The sequence below is a fragment of the Poeciliopsis prolifica genome, unplaced genomic scaffold (genome assembly GCF_027474105.1).
Source record: "Poeciliopsis prolifica strain line A6 unplaced genomic scaffold, Auburn_PproV2 SCAFFOLD004, whole genome shotgun sequence".
Classification (NCBI taxonomy): Eukaryota; Metazoa; Chordata; class Actinopteri; order Cyprinodontiformes; family Poeciliidae; genus Poeciliopsis; species Poeciliopsis prolifica.
In genome coordinates, this window is record NW_026562379.1 from 12790349 (window position 1) to 12803870 (window position 13522).

At 36.2% G+C, this 13522-nt stretch overlaps 1 protein-coding gene across 3 annotated transcripts in view; it reads left to right on the forward strand.

The window, feature by feature from the left end:
• The first annotated feature begins 9624 nt into the window (after nt 1-9624).
• The window catches only part of LOC129358925 (protein furry homolog), a 44201-nt gene continuing 40303 nt past the window's right edge, over nt 9625-13522 (forward strand). For 2 of the 3 annotated variants that reach the window (XM_055028186.1, XM_055028190.1), the window contains exon 1: nt 9626-9940. In XM_055028186.1, the coding sequence (XP_054884161.1) occupies nt 9763-9940 (178 nt within the window). In that variant the 5' untranslated portion in view covers nt 9626-9762. Of the gene's footprint in view, nt 9941-13522 lie in introns of all 3 variants that reach the window. The other variant, XM_055028187.1, reaches the window with a different exon arrangement.

Below are 13522 nucleotides of genomic sequence, written 5' to 3' on the forward strand. Positions count from 1 at the left end.
CCTGCAGCTGCCTCGCTGTGTGGCATCGTACATCATCTGTGTTGTAGTGCAAAGCCTTCAAAAGCAGACCAATATTTCTCATTATCAGAGTCCTGTTTTGATTCAACGGTCACCCTATTTAAGAATTTCCTTAAACGGGGTGGTATTAATATTAATTTGATTCATCTTCAAAAAACTCTAGAGAATGTTGTGAATCCAAAGTGTAATGTCAAGCAGTGTTTACCTTAAGAAAAAGGGATTTTTCAGCTCTGTGGGTCATTGCTTTCACAACTTAAGGGATTTCTTTTTAATTGGTTTGCATGCTTTCATCTGCGTATAGAAGTACTTGCATGTGCATCAAAGCACAGTGATGTGACAGACACACGCCTCCTTTATCCCCCAATTTCTCTGTTCCTCAAAGAAACTCAGGCAGGAGGATTTGGATCAGGTCAGAGTTCCGGTGCAAAATTATGCAACTGCTCTGACATTTGTCTTTTGTGTTGTGCCGCTGACATGCTATTACCTTGCTCAGTTGTTTAACAGAATTATTGCTGGAGCCAATATGTTGCAGGAGAAAACATCTGGCTCCCTACGGATTGGAAAACGAAAACATTTTCCCGGGCACAATCATAAATTGCACTGAAGCGCATTTGTGCTTCACATGAACAGCCAGGGTGTTTCAAGGCAAATGCCAATGATCCAAAGTGAATGTCAACAATCCGTTTCTTTTGTCGTTTTTGTTCTTTTTATTGTTTTTGATTGTATTGCACCTGGTGCTCACCAGCTCAGTTGTGCTCGAGCTGTCATCATGATCAGCTGTGGTATGTGCACACAGTTGACGGAGCAATTTTGCTGTTCTTGTCAGGACAGAGCTCTTGGGCATGCAATCATCTTGAATTGGAAACATGTTCATTCTGAGTGGTAAAATAGTAATGGAGGAGAAGTTGATGGCCAGTCATTGAACTCTGTCTTCTGAAATCAACCTCAGACGCTATCAGAGGTGATGAAATTTTACACTGGTATTGGGTACAATTTTGAATTGATCATCTATAAAACTTGTTTCGAATTTTTTTATTCATTCAGTTATTCCTTTAAGAAAATAATAAACGCCATAAACACAGAGATATTTAAACACACACATTTGTGCGGATTAGTTTTCTCTTTGAAAGTCATGTTCTTTGACGCCATCTGCTGGATTGACATGAAAATCAGGTTTTCTTTGATCATTTTATTTCTTTGTAGTTCCATTTTATTTACTCAGCTATGAATATCTGGCTGAAGTTGCAGCTGCCCCCAATTTGTAATTGTAGAGTTTCTGTGTTGTATTTTTTTAAACAAAGCTTAGATTGGTATCATTTAACTTTTATCAGTCAAGTTTTTCTCACTTAGCATTTTAAGGATAATGAGTCATGACAAAGACCTCTGAGTACTCATTCCTTATACCTTTTAAATCATAATAATTATCAATTTGTTCAATAATGTGAAAACTGTTACCGATAAATAGAATATGAAAAACTGCAACACCAGTCAGATAATTATAGCAGAATAAATTACACATATGGCCCAGCCTCCCTTAGTCAACTTGGTTCAGCAAATTGGATGGACTGAAATAGGACTACATATGCTTTCAAATGCAGGACATCAATGTTTTAATTTTTGTTCATAATACAGTGCACCTGGAGAGTATACACAGCACTGTTTCTTCCACATTTTACATCCTAACTTGCAAATTGAATAAATTAGTTTTTTATGTAAAATTCTGCACACAATTCTTTATAATGGCATAATTTCTTGATTTTTTTTTTTTTACAAATAAACAATAAAAACTTAAAAACAATGACATGTAAATATTTTTTTCTGCCATTGCCATTAAGCTTGGGTATATCCAATTTCCACTGATCATCTCATAGATTTTTCTACAGATTAATTTGATTAATGATGCTGCTGGATTGGCTGCTTTGCAATTTGCAAATGTCAGCCAATACCTTTTCAAGTAACATTGTGCTAGTTGAAAAGGTAACTTTTGAAGTTTTGTAATTCAAAAGTTACAAAACCTTTGAATATTTTAGATATGCTCATAAAAAACAGTGAGTACACAGATTTTCTACAAACAATCCGGAGTTATGATTCGAGGAAAAAAAAAATCCATTCCAATAGGAGAATCCACAAATGTTGAAACACGGGGGTACACTGTAGAATCCTCAGACAGCCTTGTCTCAAAGCACAAATCTGGGGAAGAAAACAAGAACATTTGTTCGAAGATCCCCATGACGCTGGGCAGTCACGACCATCATCAAGTTTTAAATGAACAGTGCTCTTCCTAAATGTGGAACATGGAGGTGTCATTGACATGATATAGACAGGAACCTAGAGAGTATCCAGGATGCAATCCATACTGGATGAAAATCATGTCTCTAGTGTTCTTGACAGGCTGGAGATACTATGCTCAACAGTCAAAGCACTCTTTTTTAGCTATCCACAGAGCAGCAGATGTGTCTGAGAGCAGCTCACATGTCCCCGAACCAGGTCAGCGAGCAGACTGAAGAAAGCCGAGGCTTTGCATGTTTTTCATTATTCAGAAGGGCCAGGAGCTGGAAGGCTGCTGGGGGTGGAGTCTGTCTGAGCTCAGCTGATGGAGGAACACCGACGGAGAGGACATCCTGACAAGTGGAGCTCCTGGAGGGACTCTGAGGCTGAGACTTGGTTACAGTTCGCATGTTGGGATGAAGAGCAAGACATAGAGTCACCAGCTGCTTTGGAAGGTATTTCATAATCCTTTCAGTTACAATTGAAAACAAACACTATTTACCTATGTGAGGTTTTTATTCTTATTACTTGTCCTATTTTCTGCTGCTTACAATCCTTAAAGTGAAAATTTGCTCTATGGAATGTACAGTCAATAGCTCCTTGGATAAAGTATTTATTTTCTCATTTTAATGTAAGACCTTTTTTGGTCTCCTGTTGCTAAGAAAGTCCACATGTGAAGCAGCAAAACGAAAGTGACAGTTACATTAGTGCTTAAACTCAATACAATCTTCCATTAGCCTACATTTAGGTGAGGAGGTAAATCCAAAAGAAATATTGTATTTAGCATTCCAGCTTTTCCAGCTAAAGCAATCATAATTTTTACCTTTTGAAAAGTAGTTGAAAGTCTGTACTTTCAACTACTCAGTCAGTTGAAAGTACAGACACACCACCATAAAAATACAATTTTGTTGCAAATTACCTCAGTAGGATTTATGTACATTGTTCTATAAAATAACATTTGGCTTTTAGCGCTTCTCGTAGAATGTCAGGTTGGTTATTTTAGTCTTTCCTCTGACTACTTTTGACTGTAGGATTTTCATAACCATATAGCAAAGTAAAACGATGAAGATAGTTTTCCTGGAAGCTGGAAATTGTATAATCCTTTTGAGACTGGAACTGTGTTAGGATGATAAAAGCCCACCTGAATCTTGGCCAAATTCAGATAAGCCAGTGGCATCTGCCTTAGGGGATAACCAATCTGAATGCCAAAGGAGTTATTTACTGGAGAAAAGATTCCAGAAATTGTCTATACTTTTAAAACAGAAATTCCCCTAAAAAATCCTGAACTGTGACTAAGTTTTAGTGATTTTAGATAACTGACTTGCTTTGCTTTTATTGTCTTGGGTTTAACCATGATCTCAAATTATCTTTTGCCAATAAAAATAGAATTTCAATTAAAAAGTCAGAATTTCAGAGCCATTTATTCTTTGTTGGTTTTGGTTATTGTGGCCTAAAGGTAAAGAGAACCCAACCTTTTGCTACTCACAGCAAGTAGTACATTAGATATAGTCAATTAAAAACAATATTTTATCTCTATCTGCTATGTTGAGTTGTTTGGTGCTCCTTCAGCTTAAAATACTACATCAGTGCAGTGTGACATTTGGATGATCAGCCTGTTTCACTGCGAAGATAAACACTGGTTCCTTTACAGAAGCCTGTGAAATGTTAGTATTGTTGGATTTGGCATCAATCTCCTCTAGATGCTGGACAACTTGCAAATCACAAATAATCTGCATGATCAGACTGGCCATTACATGGTTACACAATGGCATTTTTGTAGTAAAAAAAATAGTTTTAGCTGTAATCAGAAATATTACAGCTGTTTGTCACACTTGATTGTGCTGAACCAATACACAATCAAGTGTATTGGTTATGGAACCAATGCACTTGAAATTTGTGTTTGAGAAATCTTTGTAATCTATTAATTTCACTTGTGGAACTAAATTACTATGTAAGTTATATATATATATATATATTACCTCATGTTTCTGCATGTTTCTGCAGTATTTGTGTAAGACAGGCAATACCTTAAAGAAATGTGTTATTTACATCCTTTTTGAACGCTACAGGAATGTGAATGTCAGTTTGTTTTTCTATTGACTCACAGACACCTCCTGTGATTGTTTGGTTTTTATTCTGCAAAGCAAACAAAACAAACCTGTTTGTGCTAAGGTGCTGAATGTTTGGTTCAACTTACTTCAGGTTGTTTTCACTCTCGCAAAATCAGACATGTTTTGAAAATTTTTATTGTGAACCAAAAGTATCTTTCGATGGGAATCCCAAACAGAATTTTAAAGGATCCATTATTTTTTAAACTTTTGTGTTCACTGATGCTATGCATGTATCAAGATATTAGATGCATTGATGTTTTTTTTTTTAGCAATGCAGCTTCATATTTATCATAATTTTTAGTAAGTCAATGCATTTGTGCTGTGCTTACTTCTGAGTAAACAAATAAAGACAAAATTTTCTGTAACCTCCATCAAGAACAATCAATTTTTTTTTCGAAACAAAACAAATGGGCAGAAAATTTATACTGATACTTGAGAACATAATCGCCTTAACTGATTACACTCAATGTTCAGCTCATTTTTCCTTTTGCAGGACCTGCATTGTATGTGTTCAGTAAGAGGTTCCTTTCTTATCATGCAGATAATAGGAAGCCAGATCGGGGAACAGGTGCTGTTTGTCGCCTTGTTTGCAGCCTTGAATACTGCTGTTGTGTGCTGATCGGGGCAGAGAACAGAATATGCGACCCACTGCATAATTACTCTCTGTGAGTGCTGACTTGCTGTTGGTTGAGCCTTTCTTTAAAACAAAGTAAAGTAAGACAGTTTGAGCAATTCAGCAAAGTTTGCAAATGTAGTATTTTAATACACACCCAGTTCTATCCGTATTCATTGTGATGTTTTTGCACAGCATCAATTCCTCCTGTGACTTGTGTGTGTAATGTACTTGTTGCATGAGTGTGCCATTTAAGAGTCTATCAGCAATGCTGGAATTAACCTTCAGCTGGTTTGCGCTAACATTAGAAACTTATGTGCATCCATTATTCATTATGCTCTGCTCTGCCGGTGCAGATCTAACTGTGTCTCACCATGGAAACAGCCCTCTGGCTCCACCAGGGGGTATTGGTTTCAGCAGCCATGTCCTTCTGTCCCCAGCTCTCTTTCTAGTTCAAGCGGTCTGATCTGCCCAACATGAAGAAACAAAGTTAAGACACTAAAACATCAGACACCAAATCTGGCTTCTACTTAAGCAGAAGTTCAGATAAGTTGAAGTTGCAGTTTTTTGTTTTTAAAGGTTAATCACAAAGCAAAGCTCTCTTTTTACCTTTCCATCAATGTTCAAACCCTCTCATTTGGCCATGAAATATAAATCACAAACAACAGGAGGATAAAAAACAAGCTAGTATAATGTTTTTGTTTTGTAGACTGGCTGGATTCAGCATAAGAGATAAAGAGAGGAGGTCTATACGGAGCGGTTACTCCACCTCCAGTTCAAAAGGCCTCGTACTCAGGAGATAGTAATAGGATATCTGTATATATCTTTCAAATTGTGCTGAAAGGTATATACCTCATTTTTGGCCTAGAAATGTCTCGAGAAAGTCTTTGAAGTGAGGAACATTTTTTTCTGGACCAACAAAACCAACAATCCAATGGATGGATGGACAGATAGATGGACTGACCAATATACTAATAATCTGAATCCAACATGTTTCTGGAAGGATTGCAGAGTAGCAACAGTTCTGTTACATAAAATGCACAAAGCTGTTTCATCAAACCGGTTAGGTCCACTATGCCTCCACCTGCACTACAGCCTTTACCACTTTTCATCTTTCTGTGGTTCAACATACTTGGATGAAATGAATAGTTCATAACCGGTCGTTTGCAAGGTTGCCTTTTTGAAATCTAAGGTCACTTTGCAAAAGAACGAAATGATTATTCCAGAATTAATCTTTTTTTTTAATAAGTCAGTAAAACAATTGACTACAGAGAAATGTATGTAAATAGTGAGTCTACTTCATTGAACAGGTGTGTGTTGAGCTGTCATTCAAATGAGGGAAGAGAGTCTATATTCCTAATGACCAGAGCAAGGGATTTCCAGAGCCAAGGAGGATAGCAGATGAAAACTCTGTTCCCCGTAGTGACAAGATGAGCAGTGGGAACCATAAGATGAGTGGCAGACAAAGATCTGTGAGAGAGCACGAATCAGTGGCGATGCAAAGCAGGTCAAAAAAAAAAAGGTCAAATTTAAATGGTCAAGTTTACCCAAGCTTCGAGGAGAAACCATGATTTTTTAAGACAGTCACAAAGGAGGATATGTGGAAAGAATAAAATGTGTTTGGAGGAAATAACAATAAAATTTTATATTATTTTTGTGGAATATATGGCCAACAGGAAGCATGTAAATAATGAATAAAAGCAACCCCACAACAGAATCCTGGGACACACATACAGAAACTGTAAAAATGAAAAGCTTAAAGACTGGGATTTATGTTAGATAAACTGCATGCAGCTTAGAATGTGTGAGGTAAACCAGATGAGAGGAATATGACTTATGTCAATGGTAATGGTAATCTATTATGGAGGATATTATGCAAAATGGTATTTCAGCTACCATCGAGCTACCATTTACTTTTGATAGTAGCTGTATTGCACTGATGCAACACAGTGCACATTTTAAGCTTTATTAACATTTTTAATAAAGCCGTTTCTGTCAAACCAACTGCTCCTAAAACTTGTATTTATTGAGGTATGAGAAGAGTTTGGAGGCAACAACTTTCTCAATGAGTTTTGAAACAAAGCAGAATTTTATATTGGCCAAAGCTTATCAAGGTTATAGGAATCAGTAATGAACCAGGCTTTTGAAGATAGTAAAGGCAGCTGCTGTTTACAGAGATGAAAGGATAATTTCAGAGTGAAGAGAAAAGTTTATAATAGTGGTTAAGAAAGAAAGCACTAAAGGAAGACGAGCTTTAACTAATACTGTAGGGAGACGGTCAAGCTGGCAGGTGGACGATTTTGATTTTTGAACTATATTTGATACATTAATTATGGAAGGAAGAGTGAAACTTGAAAATAACTGACAGGAAGACAGCAAGGAGAACAGAAGGTCAACTTCAGAGTGACCTCTTGTGAGAGGGGTATGTTTTTGGTGGATATCAGAGATTTTCAAAGTGAAAGTCAGCAGAGTACATATGGTAGGGGAATCAACAGAGAAAGAGAAAATGGAGACTTTGAGTTTCCTTCACTGAAACACGTTTTATGCAGATTTAGCTGAGACAATAAAATTCTTATAAAACAAAATATGATTGTTCTTCCTTTCTGTCAGCCTGGTTTTCTTCAACAGACATCAGTTGGCTTCCTTTGACTTTGATATGACGCAGGTTGAGCATAAGCCGTGGAAATGAGCGAGAAAAAGAGACCGATCAGAGTTTGAAAGGACAAAATGTGTCAAGAAGGTTTTAGAGGTAAGGAGTTCAGGAAATATCAGCACGACATAGATTTCAACTTAGCCAGTTGCGTGAAAATCAGTGAAATGAAAGTCTGCTTTGAGGAAGATAAACAGATTTGTTCCATTTCAAGTTCTGAAGACAATCATTTTCCTGGTCACTGCTTGATTTGGCCACAGCATCCATTCATCATGGCTTGTGGGCTGTCAGAGTCACCCACTGTTCAGAATAACCACATTGTGGGTGCAACTTCTGAGATTGAATCTCATGCAGCTGAAATGCTTACTCTTTGACTGTTAAAAAAATAAAGATGATAGAATATCTTTGTCTTTCATTTACACAGTGGTTTACAATGCGTTTATGTAAACCTCTGCTTAAGATCTTTATGTATCCAGTCATTTGGCTTAATTCAGAGAATCAGATCAAATGTTGCTTATTATATATTGCATATGTTTTATATACTTTTTATTTAACTTTTTCTCGATTACTTTATGTAATTATATCTCATTAAAATCATTTTTTTTACAAATCTTTTTTATGATGTGTAGTTTGGCTGTGAAGCACTTTGGTTTACATCAAGAATTTTTAGATATGCAATTTAAATGAAATTGAATCTAACTTCAGCAAAATAAAATGCACAGGTGTCTTAGAAAACAAAGATTATTAAAGAGAATACCTTTTCATACTACTGTGTTGCTAATGCATGTCCTAAATCACCTCTTTGTACTTCTAGATCTTAATGTCATTTTTATAACGTGTGACTCCAGACATTGAGAAATGACGTTGACTGAAATCTGATTTGTCACTAGGGGGCACACTTTAACTGTATCATAATGAAGTCAAAACATTCCTTCGGAGCATTACTTTTCAGGTATCAAGCAATTTCATTACTTTGTATTCATAAAAAGTTAAAGGGCAAATCTCAATTAAACATAGCACAACAATTATGTTTAATTAAGGTTTTCCTTTCAAGTATTTCCTCTTTACTCTTTACAGGTTGCAATGATTCAGATTCTCATGCAGTTCTTCTTCTTATGAGGTTTTATTTGGAAAATGTTTTATTTTTGGCTTCTTTTCTCTTTGTCAAACTTTCTTGAACAGAGAAAAGTGTTTCCATGTGATCCAGGTGAATCCTACTATGTATTGTTTTAAGAATCACCTCTATTTATTTGTGTACAATTTTGTACCTAATTTCCTCCAGGAGCTTTGTACCAGCAGCATAAAGGAAAGTGTGTGTGTCCATTTTGTTTCGCCCTGCTTGAGTTTCCTCCTAAAACTGAAAACGCCTTCATGTTACGGACATACACTGGCTGTTTGTCTTGCTGATGTCTCTCAGTCTAGGAAAAACTGGTTCATGATGTAGGTGTGTCCACTTAGCGGTTTGAAAGGAAGAGAAAAAAGCCAATGTAGACTGAGCTGAAGTCTTTGCAAATCTTTCTCTGAATTTATGGCTTCAGTACTGCTTAGAAAAAGAACATTACAGGCCTTAAGAATGAAGACAGGTTTTGGAAATACAGACGTTTCTATTCAGTTGTCAAACCTTTTAGAGAAGGGATGTGTTTTCCAAGGAGTAGAACATGTTTGGATTTTTGATGTGTGGACTCAAGACAAATACAGGATATTTATTCAGGACGGCCTCCTGAGCTTACAGTAGGCAGGGATGTTGGAGCTGTCAAAGTTTCTCTTTATCCTTTTTCCCACCCTCTTTAGTCATGACTTTGCCCCTCTCCTCTGTGCCTCTTGCCTTTTTTGCTGAAAAGAGGAGGGGCTCCTCAAGTAATCCAATAACTACCCGGTGCATGAATGTTACTGTTGCTTGACTTCCCTGACAAGTGCAGAGGTTAAAACGTATCCAGAGGCTGAAACTGAGGAGGTTGGCTGCATCTCTAAAGTCAAGATTACAGTTGCCAGAAGAAAAGTAAGCGGAACATTGGCTTCAACTAGTGGAAAACGTTGAAGCTGCTTCCAATGAGTCTATTAAAAGACCTGAAGAAGAACCTTTGGGCTTCCTGCTGTTCAACATGTCTTTAGAAGATCCTGTGAAAGACACTGCTGTGATGGAAACAAATCATTCCAAGGAAGTGGGTGAAGTCATCCTGAAACACATTGCCAATTCACCTCTGGATCCATTTCCACCCAAAGATTTCAGAGGGAAGTTTAAAAAAATGCGTCAGAAGAAGAGGCCCACCATTCTTGAAAGTAGGTCCTGTTCTAAACTCTAAGATTTTGTTTTCCAATTGGTAAAAATGTGGATTTTAATAATGATGAACTGCCTTACTGACACTTCTGTTGTTATTACATCACTTTGGGAAATTCCTCACCTCCCTATAGTACGTGTCATCATTGTTAATAATTGGACTCAGACACTGATGCAACACAGTACAGATTTTCTATATAGTTTGCCTCACTTTCACAAGTTAGCCCTATATTATACTATACTTCCCCAAATTTCTGACCATGTCCACCTTCTAGACTAGAGAATATAAGTCACAAAAACAAGCAATAACTTAAATTAAAACGTTCACATATAAGGAGGAGGATAATGTAACGAGGGGAAGCAGAGAGGGAGGGAGTAAAGAGTTTCAACTTGATAAGCACAGAAATGGCCCAACCGGACAGACATACCTCACATTCTTCAACTCCATCAGAGCTTGATAATACTTTTAATAAGTACTTAATGTGTTCGTGGCTTTGCCCACTTACATTAAACTGGAAAAAGAGGTTTACAATATTTTTTATAGTGTGAAAACTATATTTAATGTACTGACTTGATGTTTTAAATGTACAACAGATGGCGGAAAAAGGTGTCAATATGGTACGATACCATGAGAGTGCGACTAAGGCGGTTCCGCTTCTGATCCAATCCGCGACGTCACCAAACGTTGCTTTCTCGGTTTTGTTGTAGCAACAAGTGAAGATAACTGAATAAAGTTTTACATCATTTACACTGACTGAATTTCCTCACAGCTACATCTTTTTTTGATAAACAGTCACAGCTCTCAATTCTCTGAGAGATGTATTGTTTTTTAGGTGATGTGAAAACATTTATGGTTCTTTCCTGTTTAGAATCAGGTGTATTTTTGTGATAAAACTTAAATGTTAGCACTTGTAATGAACATCCACCACATATGTAACCTAGCCAAAGGTCTTTGGTACATATGCATCTCACACTGATAAGAATCTTTTCAAAAGACAATATTTGCTGAATTGAAAGGCATATGTTAGCTTCCTCTCTGTTTTGATAAGCACTTTGTTGATAATTTAGTTCATATTTCTTTGCAGTTCTAATTGTGTGGATACAATTTACAGAAAGGGTTGTTGTTCTATTTCCTGACCAGTTTGGTTTTAAAAGATGTATTTATTACATCATTATTCTGCGTTGTACTCATGTTTTCCACATAGCTGTTGCAAGTCTCAAGTCATGAATTTTTGACTTGGTCCAGGTTAACCTGGTCTTTAGTGCTGATTTGAATAGGAGTCTAGAATCTGACAGTCTCTGATCTATGCAATGGAAAGCCACGTTTTGTGAGCTGCCATGCGCTAAGGTTTTCTCTAAGGACAAAACTCAGAGATTTGGCTAATGTTTAAGAGGATAAATGCTCAGATGTTTGGACAGAGATTCTCATTCATCTAACTAAATCAGTCATAGAAGTGAACTCTGTTCTGTGTTTAAAGAATCCAACAGACTGTTTCCTCCAGTAATGAGAGGTTTGGCTTGCCATAATAAGGAAAGCATTTCCTGATGATTAGTAAAATCTGCTTAGAGGGAAAGAAACATGCTCTACCTTCAACTTCAGAAAAGAGTCAAACTATTTCTCCTACAACCAAACTATCCAAATAGAATGAGCTGGTTCAAGAATGAATTAAGATTTTGATACAGAAAATCAAACTTACATAATGTTTATTATGCAAATAATTTGTAGTATGGGGGAATGTGTGCCGAGAACTCAAAGTTGCCATCAACATCTGAAGAAATATGCAGTAAGAAAATATTTTGGAGTAAACTGAGGTGTTTTATTGACATCTATTCTAAAACTTTACAAAGTTATTCTTCTTACTTTGTAAAGTCGTCAACTTCCCACAGTCTGTGAAAACAACAATAGTACAATAAGAGGACAGTCATCGCAGGCCTTACATATTATTTTTATAGATTTATTTTCTACCCCTGATATTTGAATCATATGAGTTTTCAATACACAGTCCATGATTTATTTAAGTTAATAAAAATTAATACTATTTACAAAGTCCAATAGCGTTAAGGTGTAGATATTCATAGCACCACTCAGACTTCATTAAACTTCCATCTTGCTTCTGCTGAGGAATTGTTTTATCTGGAGCAGGTAACTGAAGGAAGTTTAGACTGTTTCTATATTTACCTAAATTCAATGGCTGTCATTTAAGCTGTCACTCCTGCACTTATCAGCTGTTGAGGGATTTGTTGAAACAGTCACATGGCCCAGATCCATGGGGAAATCTCCTTTTCGATTTAATTTCTTTTTAACAGCTCAAAAATAATTATTGGAAGTAAAGATTCAATCAGTAAAATAATGTTCAAGGCCAAGAATACAATTTTTTACACAAAATGCACACTAAGTCAGAATTTGTTATCCCATATAAAAAAAATCAAAGGGGGATGCAATTTAAAGTGTAGTTATAAACTACGGCAAAAATTTTACAGGATTCAAAACTGTGACCTCTACCAAGGAAACTGCAGCAGATTATTTTTCTTTGTTATTCAATGTTTGTACATTTATTTGTTCTGTGAAAACAAAGTCTACACAAATGAGTGTTTATGTTTGTAGTTCTATCATAAACATAAAAATTAGCCAAAAATACAAGAAGAAATCACAATTGTTTGGTGAAAGCATGACTAATGCATCTCCGTTAAAGAAAAATGGGGAATAATATTATTCTGCTTGACTAATATTCCCCAGGAGAAAGCTAACAGGTCTTTGTTTATAAAAATCGTGACAACTGAGGGCTGAAATTTGTGCTCAACAAACTGTGCCAGCATCAGTGAAAGCTTGTACATCACAGAGCGTTACGTAATCAAGGTCAAGTGGCTGTCACTTGATGGACAGACAGAGCTCTGATAGGATTACACTAAGAGCGCAGAGAGGCAGCATGGATGGGCTATTGAAGGATGTTTTCATTGTATATTTAGGTCAAGACATCTGCTTTCATGATTATTTATTTTAATACTCCTGCCATTTTCTAAAAGAAGATTAAACTTTCTTTTTGTGGCACAACTTTACATATTATCTACAAATTATATTTGTATGAACCTCAAAAGTGATGAAATGATGTTATTAAAGGATGTTTGCAATTGATGTTGCGTTTGGAATCAGGCATATGAAAGCGGTGAGAATATTTGGAGATTTTTCAGCGTAAGACAGGAAAAAGAAAAAAAAAAAAATTTCATTCTGCCTTATCTGTTTTGTTTATAGATAAGGCAGAATCAGGGGGTATTTTTCATCTTGATATGTTGCACCATAATGAAAACAAGTGATGAATTATTAACAGATCATTATTTATGTTATTATCTTTTTAAAAATGTATTAATGCTCAATCACTCTTTGACAAGATACAGAGCAGCTTTTACTCCTCTTTCCTCTATTAAATGATAACATATAACTGGCTTCCAAATTTCAAAAACTTACTTATCACAATCACTGTTATCTTTTTTTGCCAAATATAAGGTTTGTCGTGTTCGCAATATCACAGTCACTTCCTCTGATTCAGCATATTACAGTCGTTTCTAGTTTCTAGTCAGGGTTACCT